Here is a 22,693-nt window from a genome sequence, read left to right on the forward strand (position 1 = left end):
AAAAAAACGATGGGCTAACCCATGTTTTTTTAAATTTTGAATTTTCTTCAAATCCTCAAAAATTATGAAAAACGGCGTGCTATAGTATGCCGTACGGTACGGGCTATAGCCCATGTTCAAAAATGATGAAAAATGAGGATAACATTTTTTTCAAAAATTCAAAAAACGATGGGCTATAACCCATGTTTTTTGAAATTTTGAATTTTCTTAAAATCCTCAAAAATGATGAAAAACGGCGTGCTATAGTATGCCGTACGGTAGGGGCTATAGCCCATGTTCAAAAATGATGAAAAATGAGGATAACATTTTTTTCAAAAATTCAAAAAACGATGGGCTATAACCCATGTTTTTTGAAATTTTGAATTTTCTTCAAATCCTCAAAAATGATGAAAAACGGCGTGCTATAGTATGCCGTACGGTAGGGGCTATAGCCCATGTTCAAAAATGATGAAAAATGAGGATAACATTTTTTTCAAAAATTCAAAAAACGATGGGCTATAACCCATGTTTTTTGAAATTTTGAATTTTCTTCAAATCCTCAAAAATGATGAAAAACGGCGTGCTATAGTATGCCGTACGGTAGGGGCTATAGCCCATGTTCAAAAATGATGAAAAATGAGGATAACATTTTTTTCAAAAATTCAAAAAACGATGGGCTATAACCCATGTTTTTTGAAATTTTGAATTTTCTTCAAATCCTCAAAAATGATGAAAAACGGCGTGCTATAGTATGCCGTACGGTACGGGCTATAGCCCATGTTCAAAAATGATGAAAAATGAGGATAACATTTTTTTCAAAAATTCAAAAAACGATGGGCTATAACCCATGTTTTTTTAAATTTTGAATTTTCTTCAAATCCTCAAAAATTATGAAAAACGGCGTGCTATAGTATGCCGTACGGTAGGGGCTATAGCCCATGTTCAAAAATGATGAAAAATGAGGATAACATTTTTTTCAAAAATTCAAAAAACGATGGGCTATAACCCATGTTTTTTGAAATTTTGAATTTTCTTCAAATCCTCAAAAATGATGAAAAACGGCGTGCTATAGTATGCCGTACGGTAGGGGCTATAGCCCATGTTCAAAAATGATGAAAAATGAGGATAACATTTTTTTCAAAAATAAAAAAAACGATGGGCTATAACCCATGTTTTTTGAAATTTTGAATTTTCTTCAAATCCTCAAAAATGATTAAAAACGGCGTGCTATAGTATGCCGTACGGTACGGGCTATAGCCCATGTTCAAAAATGATGAAAAATGAGGATAACATTTTTTTCAAAAATTCAAAAAACGATGGGCTATAACCCATGTTTTTTTAAATTTTGAATTTTCTTCAAATCCTCAAAAATTATGAAAAACGGCGTGCTATAGTATGCCGTACGGTAGGGGCTATAGCCCATGTTCAAAAATGATGAAAAATGAGGATAACATTTTTTTCAAAAATTCAAAAAACGATGGGCTATAACCCATGTTTTTTGAAATTTTGAATTTTCTTCAAATCCTCAAAAATGATGAAAAACGGCGTGCTATAGTATGCCGTACGGTAGGGGCTATAGCCCATGTTCAAAAATGATGAAAAATGAGGATAACACTTTTTTTCAAAAATAAAAAAACGATGGGCTATAACCCATGTTTTTTGAAATTTAGAATTTTCTTCAAATCCTCAAAAATGATGAAAAACGGCGTGCCATAGTATGCCGTACGATATGGGCACCTAGAGAACAGGACATGTGTACCACTACCTAGAGAACAGGACATGTGTACCACTACCTAGAGAACAGGACATGTGTGTGGGTCGGCCAAGGTTTTGGGGGGGTCCCCAGATGACAGTGAAGTGACAATTTTAGGCCATAGTAATTCCTAAAAAAAAATCACACCCGTGTGAAGTGAGGGGTGGTCTTATCATTATAAATCATCATACATCACCTCATGAACTGAATTTATGTGATTGGTTAGCTGATTTGCTCGTCTACATATGACGTTAATGTTGGTGTTGCCACAAATTTACATCATATTTGACGGACATAATGACCTAATTTCTCCTTTGATTGTCAATGGCAAATATGAGACGTGAGGGGAAAAAAGCGGGTGCCCCGGACAGGCCAGGAAGGCAACAAAGTGCAGGCAGGGGGACTATCCGGCCTAAGGCTGCGCTGCAAGGGTTGGAGCCTGGCTTGCTCCTGTTGGTCTGGGCTGAGTGGCTGTGGCTGCACAGTAAGGCTGCAGTAACCTAGTCTGGGCTTGTTGCTGCACTGGCTTGCTCAGCTCGCATTCTGAGCTGGCTGACTTGCCAGAAAGGCTGGTTCTGTTGCTGCAAGGCAGGGCAGGGCAGACCTGGCCAGGCAGACAGAGAGCCAGGCCTCGAGAGAGGCCTGGCTGAGCTGACTGAGCAAGGCTGGTATGGCTGCAATGGCTGACTGCAAGGGCTGATATGCTCTGGCTTGGCAGCCTGACTTTCTACACTGGCTGACGGATGGAGCTGACTGGCTGCGTTGGCTGACTGGGCAGGATTGCTGGCTAGCTCAGGCTTGCTGGGCTCCCTGAGGGAAGCTTTGGGATGGATCTCTAGGGGCATCGGCTTGTGTTGAGCCTTCAAATGGCGTCTACCTTGATCTCCGTCCTAAGAAAGAAAGACAGAAAAAGAGACACACACAAACCCAACTATGCAGCTTCCACCTGAGGAACCGAGACGCGAAAAAAGAACTGAGCGTCACTTGGGATGGTCACAAACTCTCCAACCATACCCACCCCATGTATCTTGGAGTTACACTGGACAGGACACTCTTCTTCAAAAAACACCTGGAGAACACAAAAGTCAACACCCACAATAACATCCTGTGAAAACTACTGAACTCCAAGTGGGGCGCAGACCCACAAACAATCTGTGCAACTGCCATGGCCCTGTCTTTCTCTACAGCAGAGTATGCCTGCTCAAGCTGGAGCCGATCACGTCACACCAAATTGGTTGACACAGCCCTAAATGACACCTGTCGCATCATCACGGGATGCGTCAAGACAACACCTGTCCCGTGCCTTTATGCGCTAGCCGGCACCTTCGAAGGAAAGTCTGGAATGAAATGATAGAGAACACCTCACACACATAGTTTCCTTTCGTGGCTGTTTACATTCGAGGGTCGCCGGTCCTCTCGAATGGAACAGTTTAACGTCATGCCCAGGACGAAAAGATATAGAGAACACCAACATGACAAATAACAGCAGGAAGGCATGGGCCACAATCCACCGTCTTGGCAAAGACCACACCACCCATAATTCACAACGGTCACAGCAAACTCTGTTGCATCACAACTGGTGTAGGTATTGGATGGAGCCCGCACACCACCAAATCGTGAAAAACAACATACTATAGTATGCCCTCCCTGACCATGGACTTTAGCCTTTCGCTTTTCTGCGATTTAACCTTTTTTCAAATCCTCAACAATGATGAAGAATCGTGCACTATAGCGTGCCACTTAATGACCTTGACCAATATCAATGACCTTGAGCAGTATAAATGACTTTCAATAAGACTAGTAAATGACCTTGACTAGTATAAATGACCTTGACAAGTACAAATGACCTTGACCAGTATAAATGACCTTCACCAGTATAAATGACCGTGACCAGTATATGACTGTGACCAGACCCATTTCCCTCCTCTGCATCACCTACAAGAGAGGCTGCTACTCCAAAGACTCATGCCACTCATAGACACCAAGCTGACTAAAGACCAAGCTGGCTTGAAAACTAGTGAACTCCAAGTGGGACGCAGACCCACAAACAATCCGTGCAACTGCCATGGCCCTGTCTTTCTCTACAATGAAATGATAGAGAAATGATCAAGCTGGAGCCGATCACGTCACACCAAATTGGTCGACACAGCCCTAAATGACACCTGTCGCATCATCACAGGATGCGTCAAGACAACACCTGTCCCGTGCCTTTATGCGCTAGCCGGCACCTCCCCCCGCACATCAGACGACTGTGTATCGCTCAAGATGAATGGAGAACACAGGAGATAGACAGTGAAGTTGGGGATGAACGAAGGAAAGTCTGGAATGAAATGATAGAGAACACCTCACACACACACATAGTTTCCTTTCGTGGCTGTTTACATTCGAGGGTCGCTGGTCCTCTCGAACGGAACAGTTTAACGTCATGCCTAGGATGAAAAGATATAGAGAACACCAACATGACAAAAAACAGCAGGACGGCATGGGCCACAATCCACCGTCTTGGCAAAGACTACACCACCCATAATTCACAACGGTCACAGCAAACTCTGTTGTATCACAACTGGTGGCCAACAGTCGTAACCAACACCGCCGCCGACCCACAGGAGAATACCATCGCACAGTGATATCAGACCAACCACAATCAGCCAGCCCTCAAACCAAACCCTTCGACCTAGAATAACTCGAAACTGCAAGAGCACCGAAGTCCTGACGTCACTGTCTGTAGAGGGCGTCATTCCCCAGGTTCATGTATTTTTTTTGTTGCATTGAAAACGCATTAGTGGGATTTATGATCGCTTCATATAAGAACTGTGTTTGAAAAAAAAACCCGATCACCCCGGCCTTTACACTCATATGGATATGAAGCATCGACTGAAGGTGGAAATGTACAAATATATCCAAAGAGTAACAAAATAAGCGCTAGAAATGAGTCAAACAACCCATAGACTACATATCCGGGTAGGCGGGGTGACTGGCTGCAGCTCCCAGTCGCACCCAAGATACGTCACGCTTAGCGCGTGTGTTTTGTTTTGTTTTAGTCCTTAGAAGACTCGGACTTCGTTTCCTCTCCGTTTTAACGTTTTGTTTCGTCAAACAAACTAAATGAGAAAACAACATGGTACTATGCTTCGTCCCAGATTGCGACCATGAAAGCGGTCAGTGCCACGGTTGTACTTTCTACCGTTTTCCTGAAAATAAGAGGACGAGACGCCGTTGGATTGAGAAGATACGGTAAGGATAAAACAAAGTTACGGGTAAATGGTTTTGTTGCTAAGTGAAGTGACAATGCACAACATATTTGTTTATATCTGTAGCTTAAAGCTTTATACAGTTTATCAGAAACTGAACCTGGAAAAAGTTGCTACAATAGTTAATGACACCATTTGGTGCAACTCCCAACAACAACTTGAAAGAGTGCATCCATTTGATGAGGAGCAGCTATTTTAAATGTACTTGCTTTGAGTGTTTGTGTAAACACGAACAGTGAAAACGAAGGTGAGGTTTCTAGGTCCTGCTCAGCTCAATCAAGAGGACCAGAACACAGGTGCGCCTCCCAGGATCACATACACCAATGGGGAGGTCAGCTGCATGGATGTATGCAGTGGTGGAAAGTAACTAAGTACTTTTACTAAGTACTTTTACTTAATGCACAATCTATGTAAAGGCGTCTATCTTTCAAATCCTCAAACATTATGAAAAACAGCATGCTATAGCCTATAATATGCCGTCCGAGGCTGTGCTGTGGGCTGAACTTGAACCCACAACCTGTGGCTCACATATGTTATGTATGTCTTCAATGCAGCCAGATAACGTCAGTCATCGCATGCGTGCGTGCATCTTTGCAGTGGGGGTTCTGAGTGTGTGGGGGGGGGGGGGGGGGAGCTTGAGCTGTGGTGAGACTGGGATCCATAATGATAATGACGCACGTGCATGTTTTTTAGGGCGCTTTCACACCGGACATGTTTGGTTCGTTTTAAACGAACCAAACATGTCCGGTGTGAAAGCGCCCTAAATGTGCCGATCAAGATACCAACTATTAACCGGTTACTTAAACCCTATATACAACTAAACTCAGCCCCCCAGGGGTCGATTCTTACTCCCCTATACGTTTTTAGCCTAGATACCTCTACGAATTTGCCAGTGCAGGGGGGGGAAATCACACCCGTGTGAAGTGAGGGGCGCTCTTATCATCTTACAACATCGAGGAGGTGATTAGGTGATGTAATGATGATGTAAAACAAACGGTGTCAAAACAAACTCTTTATTGTTAATATGATTTAATGTTTGTGTTAGGGACAAGATGACGTAAATGTTTTTTTGTGACAGAGTCCCAGTTGTATTAGCACAAGGGGGCAGGAGGGAGTTGTTAATGCTGCTGATGCCATATAGGGCAGTTCCACACATTATTTCAAGACGTTCCTCTGTTCACAGTCCTCTTCACTCCTTTGTTTTGATATTCATCTTCTCCTGGCTGGTGCCTTCTTGCGACGCTGGAGAAGAAAACCACAGGATTATCATCTACGTAGTGCAGGGGTCTTCAACCAAGGACCGCTTAGCCGAGACAGAGATGAAGCAGGGACACCCAACTGCATAGTGTATAAAAGTGTTGCAGACTTTTTCATAGCTCTGATCATTAATGGCTTCATATGTTCCATATCATAATCATGAAAATATCTTTTGGAAGCTGACATATTTTTCATCATGATTGATTTGTCTGCATTTTCTTAATCTAAACATAACTTCTTGGTAGGGATGGAGCTTGAAACTTAAAAAAAATAATAACGCTAACAAGCTTATCGAGTACCCGGTATCAATAAGCTCTGGGTTTATCGAGCATAGCGGCCCATGATGTCATGTTGAAACAATCAAGACAAGAGGCGATCAAGACAAATCGAATCGCCCAAACTGGCACAAACATGTTGGTCTAAAAGTGTATTGATACCTGCCAACCAGCGCTGCCTGGGTAAACTAAATTACGCAATTAAATGACGGTACACACATTGACCAGGTAATTGTTTCTTCAATATTATTTTCAATGGGACCTTGGCTGTCGATACTGTATGGAGGAATGACATACCAAATCTAGATCCAGATTGGAGCTGGGATACAGTGTGGTCTAATGTTGCCCTATCTTCTAGGAATCCTGATCATCAGCAAATTCATCTAAATTTTGTACATCGGACATACTTAACTCCCCGCAGATTGTGTGCTATGCGGATTTTAAATAACCATAACTGCACTTTCTGCACTCCGAACACCATAGGTACATTCTTTCATATGGTGTGGGAGTGTCCGGATGTCCTCACATTTTGGAATCTGGTTGCTGCTAAACTTTCGATTATTCTACAAATTAACATTACACCCTCCCCATCTCTATTCTTATTAAACGATGTATCCCAATTGCATTTAAATAATACCCGTATTCGTGTCTTCTTTGCTGGCGTAAGGGCCGCAAAGAAGATGGTTGCTTCGCACTGGAAACCACCTCACACATTGACGTTTCGCCAATGGGCTTTGACCTTTTTAGATATCATCTATATGGAATTGTCAACAGCAAGATTGCACGGAGCGAAAGAAGTAAACATTGATATTTGGTCTGATATTGCAGATATGGTTAAGGACATGATTTAGTCATTGTTATTTATTTATTTTTCCCTATTGCACAGTGGTAGGAGTCCTGACATTTTATGACATCTTTGGTCCCGGGGGGAGGGGTGGGTGGGATTGTCTGTTTGTTTTTGTGTTCCTTTCTTTTGCTGTTATGTGTTTTAATATGTTTTGTTTTCTTATTTTATTTCATTCATGATGTTAACATGTTTTATTGTGATTTTTTGTCTTTAATAAAAAACAATTGATAACAAAAAAAAATATTATTTTCAAAAAGTAAAAACGTCAATTGCCTTCCATCTGTAAAAAAAAAAGAATGTATTTGAAGGCCCTAGTAAAATATACTGGTTCTGTTCAGAATTCATGGTCGTCTTCCGTCTTTCCACAAAATAATAGAAAATGCCTCGATACTGCCGATAGTGAGCTTGATAGGAACCCGATTCGATAAGCCTGATCGATAATGTAGGCTACTTGTTATCAACAAAAATTTACGAGCCCAATCCCTACTTTTTGGTATTTGATTTTGTGTACCAACCTTGGATGTTGGCTCCTCCTCCTCTTCGTCGTCTTTAGCGGCGGCCGCCTTCGACCGCCCGGCGCGGTCCTCTTCCTCGTCCTCAGAAAAATTTGCGTACTTCACCTTCTTGCGGTACAAAAACATAAAACAAATAAAAAAACGATGGTCAGCGCTAGGTCAGGGCGTCTTTACCATATAAATACATGGAAGACTGGTACCCCTCTAACTGGAATGAAGCCCACACATTTAGAGTGAAAAAATTTATAGCAGCTCAATAACGCTCAACAATAGTAAAATATCAGCTGGTAAACAAGGGGGAAACATGATTGTGACTATGGTGGGTGGCTGCATGAAATAATGGTGATCACCAAAGAGAACCAGTGAGCGGACTGAATGAACTGTAGGGTTTTAATGAACGCAATAAAACCCTTATCAGGGGTGTTCCACGTTCCCAGAGTCCAGGCCTTTGTGCAGCGGCTGGATGGAGAGAGGAACCACAGGACAGGCTCATTGTTAGGCCTGCCACAATTATTACATGGGTATACAATTATTAACCCATTTTGACCTGAGATCAGATTAAAAAAATGTCTTCTACATCCTGACAGTTTTCTGAAAAAGCTATGTTTCTATGTCAGTGGTTCTTCGATTTTTCAAAAATAGCAGACCTACAAGCTGTGAGCTTGTAGAGTCTGCTATTTTTCAATAGCTAAAGCACAACATAATGCCAACACCAAAAGGGATTCCCGCCCAAAATGGGTTAAATGTGGGTTAGGGATGGTTATTTGTCTTATCTGCCAAGTGGAATTTGTGGTTATGAAGCCTAAAAACGAAAACTAAATGAACACGTTACTGCCCAGCCCTCTAGGTGAGGTCCTGGCGCTAGTTCCAGAGAAATCTGCGAAATAAGTAACTTCCACCCGAGCCGGAAGTGATGTAGTCTGGATCTGTAGTGTAAGCCTAGGGAACGGAAGGACGATGGCCCCCAGAGCAGCGCGGCCCCCCATGATCAGCGCGGCTCAGATTAACATTTTAATAATAATAATGCATTATATTTATATTGCACTTTTCATTCACAGGGAATCCCAGAGTGCTACATGGTTAAAAACATATAATCAATCATAGAAGGTTAAAAACAGGGTTATCAAAATGACAATTCAACACGAAAAGGCCTTCCGAAACAGGAAAGTTTTTAGGCCCGTTTTAAAAGATTCAATAGTCTGCGGCACTCTGGAGTCCATGGGGAGGCTGCTCCATAGGCACGGTGCTGCCGAGCAAAAGGCCCGGTGCCCTGTGGTGGCATAGGCTATTAACATGGCATTTTATGCCATTCTGAGCATAAATAGAATACCACTAATAACCCTGTGCACGTGTACCGCAGATTATCATGTAGGCTGTTTCTACTACAATGAGAAGCCTATGGACGCTAGGCGCGGAAGCTAACAAAGGCTATACAAAATATATATTTTTAAATAACTTTTAATCAAATCTCGTGTATGTCACGGATGGCTAAGATGACCTTAATAACTTTCCATGAGAGATCGAGGAAAGCACGGAATGTGTTTAAAAGTGTATTCATATTATGTTCAATTAAATTGTTAATCACAAATCAATGTCAACTTTAATTTGTAATCGTGCACAGCCTGCTCATTGTCAACTATGACTGGGGTACACACTAATGGAACTGCAACTAAAGCAGTGGTGAAACCATTATTACAAATAAAATAAATAAATACGATTCTGCATTGGAATTTTACATTTAAAAGAAGATTGGATTCTTTAAATTCTGTAACTGGGAACCATCATTTTGCAATATTCGGTTATTAAATTAATTAAATTCTTTGGAATTTGAGTAGTCCTAACTTCGGTCTTCCCTGTGTGTTCTGAATTGGCTGGATCTTGAATGAATGGCCTATTCCCTATTCAGCATGCTTTGCTTGTTCTGTATCGTCTAATGAGGTACAAAAACATGGGAAGCGCAGGGTACCTTTCATCAATTTTCTGCATGATTTACCACCCCAGCCTCAATCTGTTCCTGCTGTTAGCTACCATCATGCAGGCGACACCGCGGTATCAAATGCCCAACGACCGGACCAAGGGACAGTTTCCCCAGCCAGGCTATCAGGCCGTTGAACATGGAACTGTGCCCTGGCGAGTGTTACATACTCCCATTACAATGTAGGGCGGCGTTTATGCCTTAAAAATGCTAAATCAGGGTCGCTTGGGCGACGCAGCGGTAAAGTGAATGCCCACCACCACAGGGTTTAATCCACCACGGGTTTAATCCACCACGGGGTTTAATCCACCACAGGGTTTAATCCACCACAGGGTTTAATCCACCACAGGGTTTAATCCACCACAGGGTTTAATCCACCACGGGGTTTAATCCACCACAGGGTTTAATCCACCGCGTTGCAACCGGCTTTGTCAAGCGTCTATACAAACATATTTGGCCCGTGTTCGGGGGAGGCAAGCCAGGCAGGTATGATGATAATTATGGCGCTTGTTGCGTGGTAGGAGTAGCACAAAGGCCCTACAACACATCCTCCCTGTGGGGGATCCTCACTGGCAGGTGAGTCAATGATACATCATCATCATCATCTTACAAAAATAAATGTGTCCTTGTGGTTTATTGTGGGTCCACACAGTGGAGCTCACCTCATCTCTGCTGTTGGTGAACATGGCGTCGATGCAGAAGCTGGCCATCAAGGCCTGGCGAGGACCGCCGCGCTTCAATTTGGCCTGCAGTACCGGCAGCAGAGCACTAGATGGGGAAGGTGAGACAAGATCAATAGGAGAAAGAGGTACATCTACGAGGCAGGTGCACGAGCCAAAAAAACTGTCTTTGTAACTTTGTAAAGATGCAAGTCAAGGCTTTATGAGGAAATCACGTGATTGCCAAAAAACAGCTGCCGTCCACTCCCATATTAATGCACTTTATCTTGGCTTCTGTGTCGCTCCTATTCCGTGTTGACGAGCATGGTATTTTCAACAGACCCTGACCAAGAACGGATGGTCTCGCTGACAACAAAAAAAGAAAGGTTTTTCGCCGAAGCACAGAGAAAACCTGCGTGTTTATCACCGATTAGGCGGTCGGCCGTACTGCATACATATTCAGTGACCAATTGAAAGGTAAGGAAAAACTAAAAATCTCCAGCAGGGGCTGAATTTTTTATTTATTTACTCCGCAGTAAATGAGTTAACCCATTTAGGAATGACCCTAACCCTAACCCTAACCCAAAAAACAGAAAACAGAAATGGCTCAAAATAAACTTAAACTAAAACAAAACAAACTAAAACAAAACAGCAGTGGCTATATCTTTAAATGTCCATATGTGCCCTCACATTCCCTCCTGCCACATGAAAGAGGTCAGCACAGCTAGGGCACATGAATCATCAACCCTGTCACTAGTACAGATAAAACCCCATGCAGACCCAGGTCTCGAGACCCTCGGCAGCATTCACCAAACATCTGATGTTGGCTAGATGACAGGGCCTTTAAATAGTCACTTGATTGTCAATGAGGAAGTAGACTGTCCCTATGGTGGCTCCTGAGGCTCAACTCCACCTGGCCACACTATGTTTCTATAGCAGTGGTGCTCAACCTTTTTCATGTCAAGGACCACCCAGAATTATCTGCATTTGGCCACGGAACCCCGTCTCAAAATATGTTGTTTCAGGGACTCCCCAGAAGCAAAGATTTGAGAAAAATGTTCGCTCTGAAAGTACATATTTTCAAAGATTTGCACCAAGATTTTTCAAAAATAGCAGATCTACAAGCTCATATCGCGGCACTCAGTGCCTCGCTATGAGCTTGTAGATCTCCTATTTTTTCCAATGGCTAAAGTATAAAGTTAAAACACCAAAAGAGGATTCCCGTCCTGAACGGGTTAATGGGTTTGAGAGCCAGTGGAGCGGACGGACTGGACGTACAGTTTGATGTGAGGGAAGCTCTCGTCCATCTTGCTGCCGGTGTTCGTGACGATCTGCAGCGCCTCCTCGGCCACCTTCTTGTCGTCCATCTTCAGACAGCGCAGCAGGAACTCGAACGTCTCCGCGGAGTGGAACGGCACCGGGTGGGTGTGAGACAACATCTGACAAACAACGGCACAAACGCCATTTAGGGGTTGCAACAGTTAAAGCTGCACTATGGATCTTTCCTCGTGTGCCCCGGATTTGAACCCGGTTTCCTGTGCACGTGCCGATTTTGTTTTTTAAATAATTGAGCTAATAGAGCGAGCCTGTCTGCTTGCTCAGAGGATAAATCTAATCTTGACCATCAGGTCCAAATGTGTCAGACCGCGTGTCAGATCGTGTGAAAAATGACCTTTGACACGATCTAAATGTCTCAATAGAACAGCAGGGAGACAACATACAACCATTGCATAGAGTTCCCTGATTTTGCTTAGCATGCTGCTTTGCAGAATTAAGGAAACACTTCACCACTTTTCAACGCATCTTCATATAATTGGTCCTCACGAATAGTCGTGATAAAATAAATACAAAATAAATCTTTTAACTGTATTCCATTTATTGCCATAAATGGTTACACATTTACTTATAACGTAAGTGTTCCTGAATGAACCCCATCTGTGATGTATTAAATGGGCTGTGTGTGTGTGTGTGTGTGTGTGTGTTGGTGGTGTGTAGCTGTGTTACCTTGAGTAGCTCCAGTCCTGCTCTGATGGCCTCGTCAGTTGGAACACCTTCCTCTTCATCAGCTGTACCTTCTATAGAGTTATTCACCTGCTTTATAAGGGCACTGGTACACACACACACACACACACACACACACACACACGATGGAGCCATCAAAAAACGCACTCATAATAAAATAATAAAACAGAACATGGCAGATATGTGGACAGCAGGAGCCAGGATTCGAACCACCGACCCAGGGATCATTGGACGACCTGCTCTACCTCCTGAGCCACAGCCGCCCTTTACCTCACCCCAATTTAAGTCCCCCGTTCACTTCCCCCGAAGCCCTACAGACTAGACCGGAAGTATGATTTCCGGTTTCGTCATCGTAACGTGATGGCCTCGTCACCAGGTCAGCTACAAATCAGCTATTTCTTTATTATTATTTTAAAACGACGAATTAAACGCATTAAACAAATAGCGGGTTTCACATATTAAGCAGCGCTGATTGTTGGATTAAACTATTTACAGATAAGAAACACAAAAACTAAAAAGTAAGACCAAAACAACACATACCTGATGGACTCTGTTCCGATGTGGACCGGGGAGATTCTCTCCAACAGGAAGGGGTTACTGGGGTGCTTGGGACTCCCTAGTTTCTTAGTAATGTCTCGCTGAGGACAAACACACACAGACACGGAATCATTACGTCCATTTGTTATCCATATAAGTCATACACTGTAGTGTAGACTCATATACAATGACATGTTAAATTAAATGACGTAATTTATTAAAGTCAATATTTTAGACAAATTATTAAAGTCAGCATTTTAAATGAAACCTTTTTCAAATGAACCATTTAAATGGAATGGATACGTTTCAAATCAAGTAACGATTTAAGCACTTGGAATAAAGAAAGATAAATAGCTGATCCTTGAGCTTGTAGATCAGCTCTTTTCTAAATAGGCTAAATTTCTAAAATGTAAATGATTAACAGTTTTTATCTTTGTGTAACCAAGTGTACCAAAGGATTTACTTTTGTATGACTACGCCACCTTGATAGTTCAAGGAATTATCTAGACCAGTAAACTGGGTTCCCCACAAAATGCAAGTTTGCTATAATGACTTGAGACAGTGTTCCACAAACCGGAAATGTATTAAACGTTGAAGAACATTAGTACAAAACATTTATTATCATATGAAACATCTTTAAAACCAGGTAGACTAAAACCAATACACAGGTCCAATACTAATGATGAAGGGGAAACGATGCCACATTTGGAGCCAGTGAGGCCAATAGGAAACACAGCTAACTAGCTAATAAGGGGGAGCTAAAAGCTAGAACACACAATAACCGAAGAAACTAAGAAACTAAGAATATTTAACAAAACCACACGCACAGCAAAGCACAGCACACAGCATGCAAGAAAAACAGGAGCGACACCGTGGAAAGAGGTGCAGTCACAGCCAAACCATAGGGTCGATTCATACTCCTATTTTAGAGCCGAATAAAAGTCGGTTCGGCTCTTCGGTGCTACTGAAATTTTCTGACGAGCCGAAATCATTTCGGCACTACAGCGCCGAAACAGGAGTATGAATCGGCCCTTAGTCGTGGGTTAACATGAGATCCCAGCGATAGCAACCCATACGGCCCGTCAGCTAGTTCACCAAATTGTTCTCTTCAGCCTCCAAATGTAACGCTCGCCAACATGTGGGGGGGGGGGAAACAACAAATTAACAAAAGAAAACAGCTCAAATAAACGAAAACAGAAATGGCTCAAAATACTAAAAGCAATAAAAACGTATGAACTCAAACTAAAAAATAAACTAAAACAAAACAGCAGTGGCGATTACTTCAAGTGTCTGTGTTCTGTCATGTTATCCTTCTTGTACAGTCATGGACTCGTCAAGTGTGACCTAAACCCGGTCAGGAAAGAGAAAAACCACCAACCAACCTGGGTCGCAAAACCCACAGCCGACACCACCACAACAAGCTAACGTTTTGGTTGCCGGCTGGGCATTTAAATACGTGGTGACGATTAACGCAGCGTGTGAGGCTGCTGCGACGGTGGCCCCAAAGGCTCAATTCCAGCCGGCTACATTTGTCTCATTCTTTTGTAATTTATACTTAAACACAAGTTAATTAATTCCCAAAACACTGTCAAGTGTGAACACAGAACCCAACACACAATGAATGTGTTCTACAATATGTTCCTTAAAGGAGAAGTGACACGCCCCTCGGGAGCTAATAACTGCTATCAAACTATGCTATCATGATTCTGACGTCAGACTGGCGAAAGCTTTCCCCAACGACTTCTATGCGGGCTCGCCGGGCTTGGTGGCCGTGGTAGCATAGCAACTTATGCTACTATTTTGGTGTCACATTTAGCTTGAATACTGGGTGAAAGTCTCATTCAAAAAATTAATTTTTCGCAACATTGTTCAGGTGAACTGTGTGTTTATGCTTGTTCATTGTAATAATCAATATCGCTATGATTATTTTATTTATCGCCGCGTCGCTCCGCATGACAACATACAGTCTAGCCCGTCTCAGATGCAGGCTGCACACACACGGACGGACGGACGTATAGTCTCTGGTCAGGTCCCCGCATTGAACTGGGCATGTGTGTACGCACACACACACGGCTATAGTGCATGACAGCGGGGAAGAGAGCTACAGACGCCCGAGGCAGATTCCGTGCCATTGCGTGTGTGTGTGTGTGTGTGTGTGTGTGTGTGTGCGTAGACGGGCTAGACTGTATGTTGTCATGCGGAGCGACGCGGCGATAAATAAAATAATCATAGCGATATTGATTATTACAATGAACAAGCATAAACACACAGTTCACCTGAACAATGTTGCGAAAAATTAATTTTTTGAATGAGACTTTCACCCAGTATTCAAGCTAAATGTGACACCAAAATAGTAGCATAAGTTGCTATGCTGTGTGTGTACACACATGCCCAGTCCCCCGTAGAGGCTCATGATCTCGTCCGCAAGACTATGCCTCGGCATAGCGATATTTATTATTACAATGAATACAAACATAAACACACTATAGTTCACTTGAACAATGTTGTGGTAACTAACTACGGTATTACAGAGTGAGAGCGAGGGTGTACATGTCAGCCTGCGCCTGAGAGGGGAAAAGAACAGTAGTCGCGCTGCTCTCACAGCGGCCAGACAACAGCAGACCGTCCGTAGTCGCGACTGTCGCGCTGCGGGGCTGAGAGGTCTCAGAGCGGGCAGACAGGGGTGTTGGCGACCGGGGGAACATGGGACTCCAGTCCAAAATTTGCGCTTGTGCTGCAGTTCCCCTAAAAAACCCCACGCCAACCTCAATTGCATTCAAACTAAGCATTTCTGGCGAAAAAATAATTTTTTTCAATTACATTTATAGCCAATATGACGCTAAATGTACCGTCAAAAACGCTAGCCTGACCTATAGCCACTTGTTGCTAGCGCCGTAGCCCCGTTTCAAACTGTTTCAAACTGTTTTCAGTCAGACCACGTGATGTGCTGTACCACCCATATTAATTTCGGGGCATGTCAGCGGACCTTTAAAGCTGCTATAAACATGTCAACATTTTAATGACTTTTTTTTCTCTCTTTTTTGTATTCAGACAGCCAGCAATGGGTAGAACGCTCCCCCCCAAAAAAATGTCTGTGACACATCTAGGGGCCGCAATCTGCATTCAAAGATATTCCTAGAAGCTTTGTCATTGGTCCAAAAAAACCCGGTCACAATGACTAACCAATCAGGAAGCAGACAGGCTAATCTACCAAAGACAAAGCTTCTAGGAAAATATTTGAATGCAGATTGTGGCCCCTAGATGTGTCACAGAGACTAACGTTTTTGTTGGGAGCATTCTACCCATTGCTGGCTGTCTGAACACGAAAAAGTCATTAAAATGTTGACATATTATTGCTTATAGCAGCTTTAAACCGACTTAAATGGTAGTCAAACCATGAACATATTAAAGCAGTATTCCAAACATTCAAGTAAATAAACATTTCAACAGAGTAACAGACCATTGTTTGAATGGCCTTTTATAGTCTTCAGGTGCTCCTAATGAGCAGTAAGAACTCCACTACTGAGTTCTGACTCAACGCCTAGCACAGAGCTCTGGGGTGCACTCACCACACACACTTCGGCCTGTTTACAGGAGCAGGACGGGCTGACCAGGGTCTCCAGCTGGTGTCGGATCCTCTCGTCGTCATCCAGCACCTTGGCCAGCTTCTTCACAAAGTTGCGTGTAGTAGCCTCGAATGGGTCTGGAAGGTTACCTGAACACACACACACACACACACACACACAATGAATTTTTTTTTGGTGAGACAGCAGTCATGTAATTCAGGTAGTACTTCAGCCTACTAGTGTCACACAAAAGTGGCTATGGTAGCTAGGTATGTATCCCTTTTAAAAGTGAACGTGGTTATGTCTTTCTGTGGGTTTTATAAATACTGAACCAAGTATTAACAAGAGCTTGTGGCTAAATAATAACTATATTGACTGGATATAAAGTACAAGGTTGCCAACCTACCTTTCAGCAACGGTATACTATTTTAGATTTGATGGCAAAGTGTGTGCGTGTGATTGTGTGTCACTTACTTGTGATCACCATCACCTTGTCGGACACAGCTTTGCTGGATGTTTCCGACTAGACATGATGTTGAAAACAGACAAAAGCGCAAGAAAGAATTTAAGAACATTTTTGATCGATACAGCAGCTTCAGATAGTATTCAGTCACCTTCCCCTTTTCACATAAACTATTAATAGTATATTTCAAGTCTATTTCTTTAGTCCAAATCTATAAGCATAGAATAAAACCCAAGCCAGAACTTTCAGGCCCTACACACAAACCCTGTGTGTGTGTGTGTGTGTGTAATTATCCTGAACAGCCCAAGTTAATTGAAGGGAAACTTGACATGGGTAATGAGTAACCCGCTGATCCCTGTGATCATATCTGCATGCAGGGCAGTGCTGTTACCTTGGGCTGTTTGACAAGGTCCAGCAGGTCTTTGACTTGATGTCTCATCATGTTCCGACCTATCCACATCCCATTCAGAGTAGGCCTAGTAGGCCTGTACGTGTAAAAAAAAAATCGATTCGAGTTAGAATCGCGATTCTAATGCTGTCCGATTCAGAATCGATTCTCATTTTCCAAAAATCGATTTTTCCAAAAAAAAATATATATATATATTTTCTTTCACAAATGTACCTGTGCATGCAATGCATTATGGCCTGGGTTTCTGCATAGTGCATTTACTACCAGCTAAGCTAAGCCTGCCAATTGTATTTATTTTACACCTGTTTTAATACTAATGTATCGTTCTGGTATTGAGTGAGAAGAGATTTTGTAACTTTTGTACTGGTTCAAATTTGTGCAAGCTAAATAAATGAGACAAGTTCTTACTCTTGGATTTAACCTTTGTGTGTTTAAATCATTCAGTTGATAAAACCTTTACAATTATACAAGCTTTTTACTAAATGTACTCCGCTTTCATGCCAGAAGACTGGAGTAGATCATGCTAAAATTCAATTTGTTTTTAATAAAATAAAATAAACTGCTTTAGAATCGAAAAGATCGTTTTTGAATCGAATCGTCACCCCAAGAATCGGAATCGAAAAACAGTTATGGCCATTTTTGTATAGACATAATATGTCATCATGCTTTAAGTAGCTTAAATTCAGCCATATCAACCGTTTTTAGGCCAAGGAGTGTTTTTCATGCAAAACTAATGCTTGTAATGGATTCAGAATCATGAAAACCCTCTAGTTTGATATGTCACATGCTACAGCATGATGACATTTGGAAATGTTTGCCTCATATCTTGGTTGTCTATGGTGTGGTATACAAAAATGGCCATCACATTTTTTTCGCGATGTTTCCGGCAGAGGTCATTCTGTGGACCTTAATGACCAAATTAATAGAAAAAACACAAATAAAATGTATGTCATGACATCACAGGTCCTCTCAAATTGGTGTGGGTTCAGAGGGAGCAGGGTGAAAGCATGTAGGTGTGTGTCAGAGGGAGCAGGTGAGTGTGGGAGCAGAAACAACACTGTGTATGCATACGCATTTGATTGGTCAGGGGCATGAAATCATGGTTAAAGCTTCCAGCTGGTTCAGTTAGTAACCACTTAAACCCCAGCATCTGTAGTGTGGGTAAAGCTTTCACAGAAAATGGCAGATCGACTGTCGATCAGCCATGTTCAGCGAAGGCTTTCCCCACAACAACAGAAAATATAGAATATGGTATTGGTAAGTACAAACTTTTGTGTATGTTAACATGACCCGATGAAGATCAAATAGATCGAAACGTCAGAATTCTCAATAAAGAACGTCTTTCTTGTACCTGTGGTGTGCGGAGTCTGCGGAATCCGGAATCCAATATCTATCTGTGGGGTCCAGCGTAGCATACATGTAATATAGACACTTCATCCTCTCTGTGGTCTCCAGGTTGTGAGGAACCATGAACTGAGCAAAGATACGCTCCACCAGCAGTCTGCATGGAATAAAGCTAAATGAAATATCACCACTGAAAAATGTTTCTAAAATGCATCCATGCCACATTGAGAGCTTGTAGATCGGCTATTTTCATTGCGTAACATGCTTTGGCTTCTATGGAATCCAAAATACCATGAATCCATGAGTCTGTGGGCACACACAGGTTTGCATTACTATACTGGTGAGGACATCAACATTTTAAGACAATGACCAGATGTTGCTGTGTAAGCAAAGCTGGTCAATGTTCTCTCTGCGGTGCTTTGCTGTAGTTGAGACCTACGTTTCTCATTGGCTGTACAGACAAGCTATCGTCCTGATTGGCTGCCTCGTCTCTAGGCAACCACACACCTTTTGCCAATAGCCGACCTTTCAGCCATGGGATAGAAGGCAGTAGCTGGTAATGAATTGATGTCATCAATTCTTGTTTCAACCATAACACATCCATGTCTCTTTTGAGGACCAAGAAAATTGTCTACTTCTCAAAATCTACAAGACCTGTACTGTGAAATGTGGTGCACGCGCACACACAATCCATTTTACTTCTTTAACCCATTTTGGGCGGGAACCCCTTTTGCCATTACGTTATGCTTTAGCTATTGAAAAATAGCAGATCTACAAGCTCATAGCTTGTAGGTCTGCTATTTTTGAAAAATCGAACGACTGCCATAGAAACATAGCTTTTTCAGAGCACTGTCAGGATGTAGAAGACATTTTTAGAATCTGATCTCAGGTCAGAATGGGTTAATACACGCTCTCTCCCGCGTCCATGACTCCATAAATGACGGGCCTCTCTCACTCTCCCCTGCTCTCTCTCTCTCTATCAGTCCGCCTGTCATCTGTAACCTCATCAACCTGCCTTGTCTCACATTGCCGTTCATTTGATCTTGTTACAATACACAGATACTGTAATCAGGCTATGACGCTCTTCAGCTGGACTCCAACTAGGAGTGAGAACAGCCAATGTCATGCTGCTGTAACATGCAATAAACTATACTCCAACAATAAGTACAGTGTTCCTCAAGCAACGTGCAATTAAATACCAAGAGGGTACAAGAATATTGAACCCACGCACACACTCTTCATCTCTTCCCCTGCATGTATAGTTTCTCTTCACTCGCTATCAATTTGCTGTCACGGTCCTCACAAGTATAGTAATACAAACACACACACATTGGGTGTACATGGAACAAAGCTAAATCAAATCTCATGATTGAAAGGTCCATGGTGACGTTTAGGTATTATCATTCTAAACCTTATATTATGTTCCTGATCCACATCAGTGGAAGGAATCACAGATTTGAGGCATTCGACTTTAACCTCAACCCATTTTGGTGTTAGCATCATGTCGTGCTTTAGCTATTGAAAAATAGCAGCTCTACAAGCTCATAATGGGTTAATAATGAAACTGTCAGGATGTAATAAGACATTTTTAGAATCTGATCTCAGGTCAGAATGGGATAACGTTACCTCGAGATCTGTTTGGACGCCTCCCGGCCTCCTTCCCCCTGCAGGGAGTACTTCCTGTAGATGGACGCCAGGCCCATCATGGCCTCCTTACAGACACGCCACTAGACCCATGGAACAAACCGTGGACATTTTAGTACATAGTCTTAGTCTTTTGGATAACACACCAGTTAGTCTTAGTCCAAGTTAGTCTACTGAAAAACCCTAGTCAAACCCTAGTCAACACTGGGAACAAAGCAAAGTGAACCTCTTCACGCACAGTCGCACACGCCACTAGACCCATGGAACAAACCGTGGACATTTATTCAGAATAATTTTTATTTAGTCTTAGTCTTTTGAATAACACACCAGTTAGTCTTAGTCCCATTTAGTCTTCTGAAAAACCCTAGTCAACAAAATGAACACTGGGAACAAAGCAAAGTGAACCTCTTCACGCACAGTCGCACACGCCACTAGACCCATGGAACAAAGCAAAAAGAAACCTTTTGTCAGGCTAACAAGTCCTAATTTGTGATTTGTGAAACAGCATGGAAGGTTTCCCCCGACCTAGTGTCTATTTCCTAAACAATTGGCACAATATGTAAAGTGGTATTATTGTTCTAAACCCTATGTTCTTGCTGTTCTACAGTCAACCAGATTGAGCCACACACACACACACACACACTCAACTCACCCCGTTGTCCAGGGTCCTCTCTTTGACAATGTTGACCATTTCGTCGTTCACCAGCGCCAGGTCCTTCTTGGCAGCCGTTACTATGGAGACGGTGACGTCATGGCGGATGGCCTCCACCGGGTCATGTGACCTGACCTTCAGGAGTTCTGTGGGAGACATGTGAGCTTGTGTACATCTGCTATACTTTTCGGCTTCAGGCTTACATAAAGATGCAGAATAAAATGAAAACAAAAAACTCATGTGTGCGTTTGTGTGTAAATCAACGCTATACCCGTTAGGACTTTAGCCAGGTCTGGGTGGTTCATTAGACAGTGGCTGGCAAACTTGACACACTCCAGTCTGATGGGGACGTGGATGTCATTGAACCTGTTGGAACATCACACACACAGTTGGAACATCACAGCAGCAGCACACACACCACCCTGTTAGTTTTATAAATATAAAACAGTTTTATAAATCTCCAGTGACCGCCAGAGGCGGTGCTTTTAAGCACTGAATATTCAAAGGGGAACCACCTCTGGCAGTCAGCACGGATGAAAAAGAACCAAACTACATGACATGCATTCTCTCACACACACACAGTGTGATGCCCACCTGCCCAGGTAGCACTGCCACAGAGGTTTGAGTTGGCGTCTCAGAACAGAGTCTTTGGCCCCAAACATCTTGGCCAACAGCTTGACAAACTGCAGCCGCTCGTCATTATCGTTACTCTGAGAGAGAGACAGAGAGACAGACAGACAATAAACAAAGATGTGAAGCTGACAGCTATAACAAGTCATCCACATTCAGCCGCCGTATCATTTTCATAGCTCATGAAGGGAAGCAGTTTTGTCCATCAATCAGTGTGGGGGGAGGGAGAGAGAGAGAGAGAGAGAGAGAGAGAGAGAGCGAGCGAGCGAGAGAAAAATGAAGATGCAAGGACGGAAATAGTCCAATAATGCAGAGGACATAAGAGGAAAGATATGGCAATATGTAAAGTACTGTGTTAATCAGACAGACAGAGCATATAAAGAAGGTCGTTAGACATACCTACAGGTACATAAAGACAGACCTACAGGTACATAAAGGAGATGGAGTGTTACCACCGCATGTTGCGGTGGTAACACTCCAGGGATTAGAGCTCAAACAAACCTCACGAGTACTGGAAGTTTTGACCTAAAATGTGTGATTCTGGGGGTCCCTGGCACAAAACATTTTCAGATGGGGGTCCTCTGCTAATTACATATTATTTGACATGAAAAGGTTTTAAGAACCAGTGGATTAGGTAGCATGTAGTAGAACACAGTATCCTACAGTTGAGCTGAACAGGTAGAGCACCATGCAGTGGAAAAGCAACTTGCGACAGAGACTGTGTTGGTGATGCAGGCTCTCTGTTAACAGCTAATGAGACTGATCCATCACAGCAGAGTGCTGCTGAGGCGTCATTATGCCTATAAAACACACTCTCATACACATGTGAGGAATAATAAAAGAATATTGCTGCTGCTGACAGTACTGTTGCTGCCGCTGACAGGCAGCTGCTACGCCTAATATCGCATTGGCTGC

At 42.7% G+C, this 22,693-nt stretch overlaps 1 protein-coding gene across 2 annotated transcripts in view; it reads right to left on the bottom strand.

Annotated features, from left to right (window-relative positions):
- Window positions 1-6,041: 6,041 nt before the first annotated feature.
- Window positions 6,042-22,693, bottom strand: part of LOC308310081 (sister chromatid cohesion protein PDS5 homolog B-like) — a 30,253-nt gene continuing 13,601 nt past the window's right edge. Inside the window, exons 9-22 of one of the 2 annotated variants that reach the window (XM_080756156.1) lie at window positions 21,743-21,858; window positions 21,420-21,514; window positions 21,149-21,294; window positions 20,479-20,579; window positions 18,860-19,009; window positions 17,491-17,584; window positions 17,111-17,159; window positions 16,640-16,785; window positions 13,074-13,171; window positions 12,516-12,618; window positions 11,790-11,950; window positions 10,515-10,620; window positions 7,878-7,982; window positions 6,042-6,225 (exon numbers count right to left, since the gene is read on the bottom strand). In XM_080756156.1, the coding sequence (XP_080612282.1) occupies window positions 6,193-6,225; window positions 7,878-7,982; window positions 10,515-10,620; window positions 11,790-11,950; window positions 12,516-12,618; window positions 13,074-13,171; window positions 16,640-16,785; window positions 17,111-17,159; window positions 17,491-17,584; window positions 18,860-19,009; window positions 20,479-20,579; window positions 21,149-21,294; window positions 21,420-21,514; window positions 21,743-21,858 (1,503 nt within the window). In that variant the 3' untranslated portion in view covers window positions 6,042-6,192. Of the gene's footprint in view, window positions 6,226-7,877; window positions 7,986-10,514; window positions 10,621-11,789; window positions 11,951-12,515; window positions 12,619-13,073; window positions 13,172-16,639; window positions 16,786-17,110; window positions 17,160-17,490; window positions 17,585-18,859; window positions 19,010-20,478; window positions 20,580-21,148; window positions 21,295-21,419; window positions 21,515-21,742; window positions 21,859-22,693 lie in introns of both variants that reach the window. The other variant, XM_080756155.1, reaches the window with a different exon arrangement.

This window comes from Protomyctophum bolini (genome assembly GCF_963924005.1).
Source record: "Protomyctophum bolini genome assembly, chromosome: 22".
In the NCBI taxonomy this organism is placed as follows: Eukaryota; Metazoa; Chordata; class Actinopteri; order Myctophiformes; family Myctophidae; genus Protomyctophum; species Protomyctophum bolini.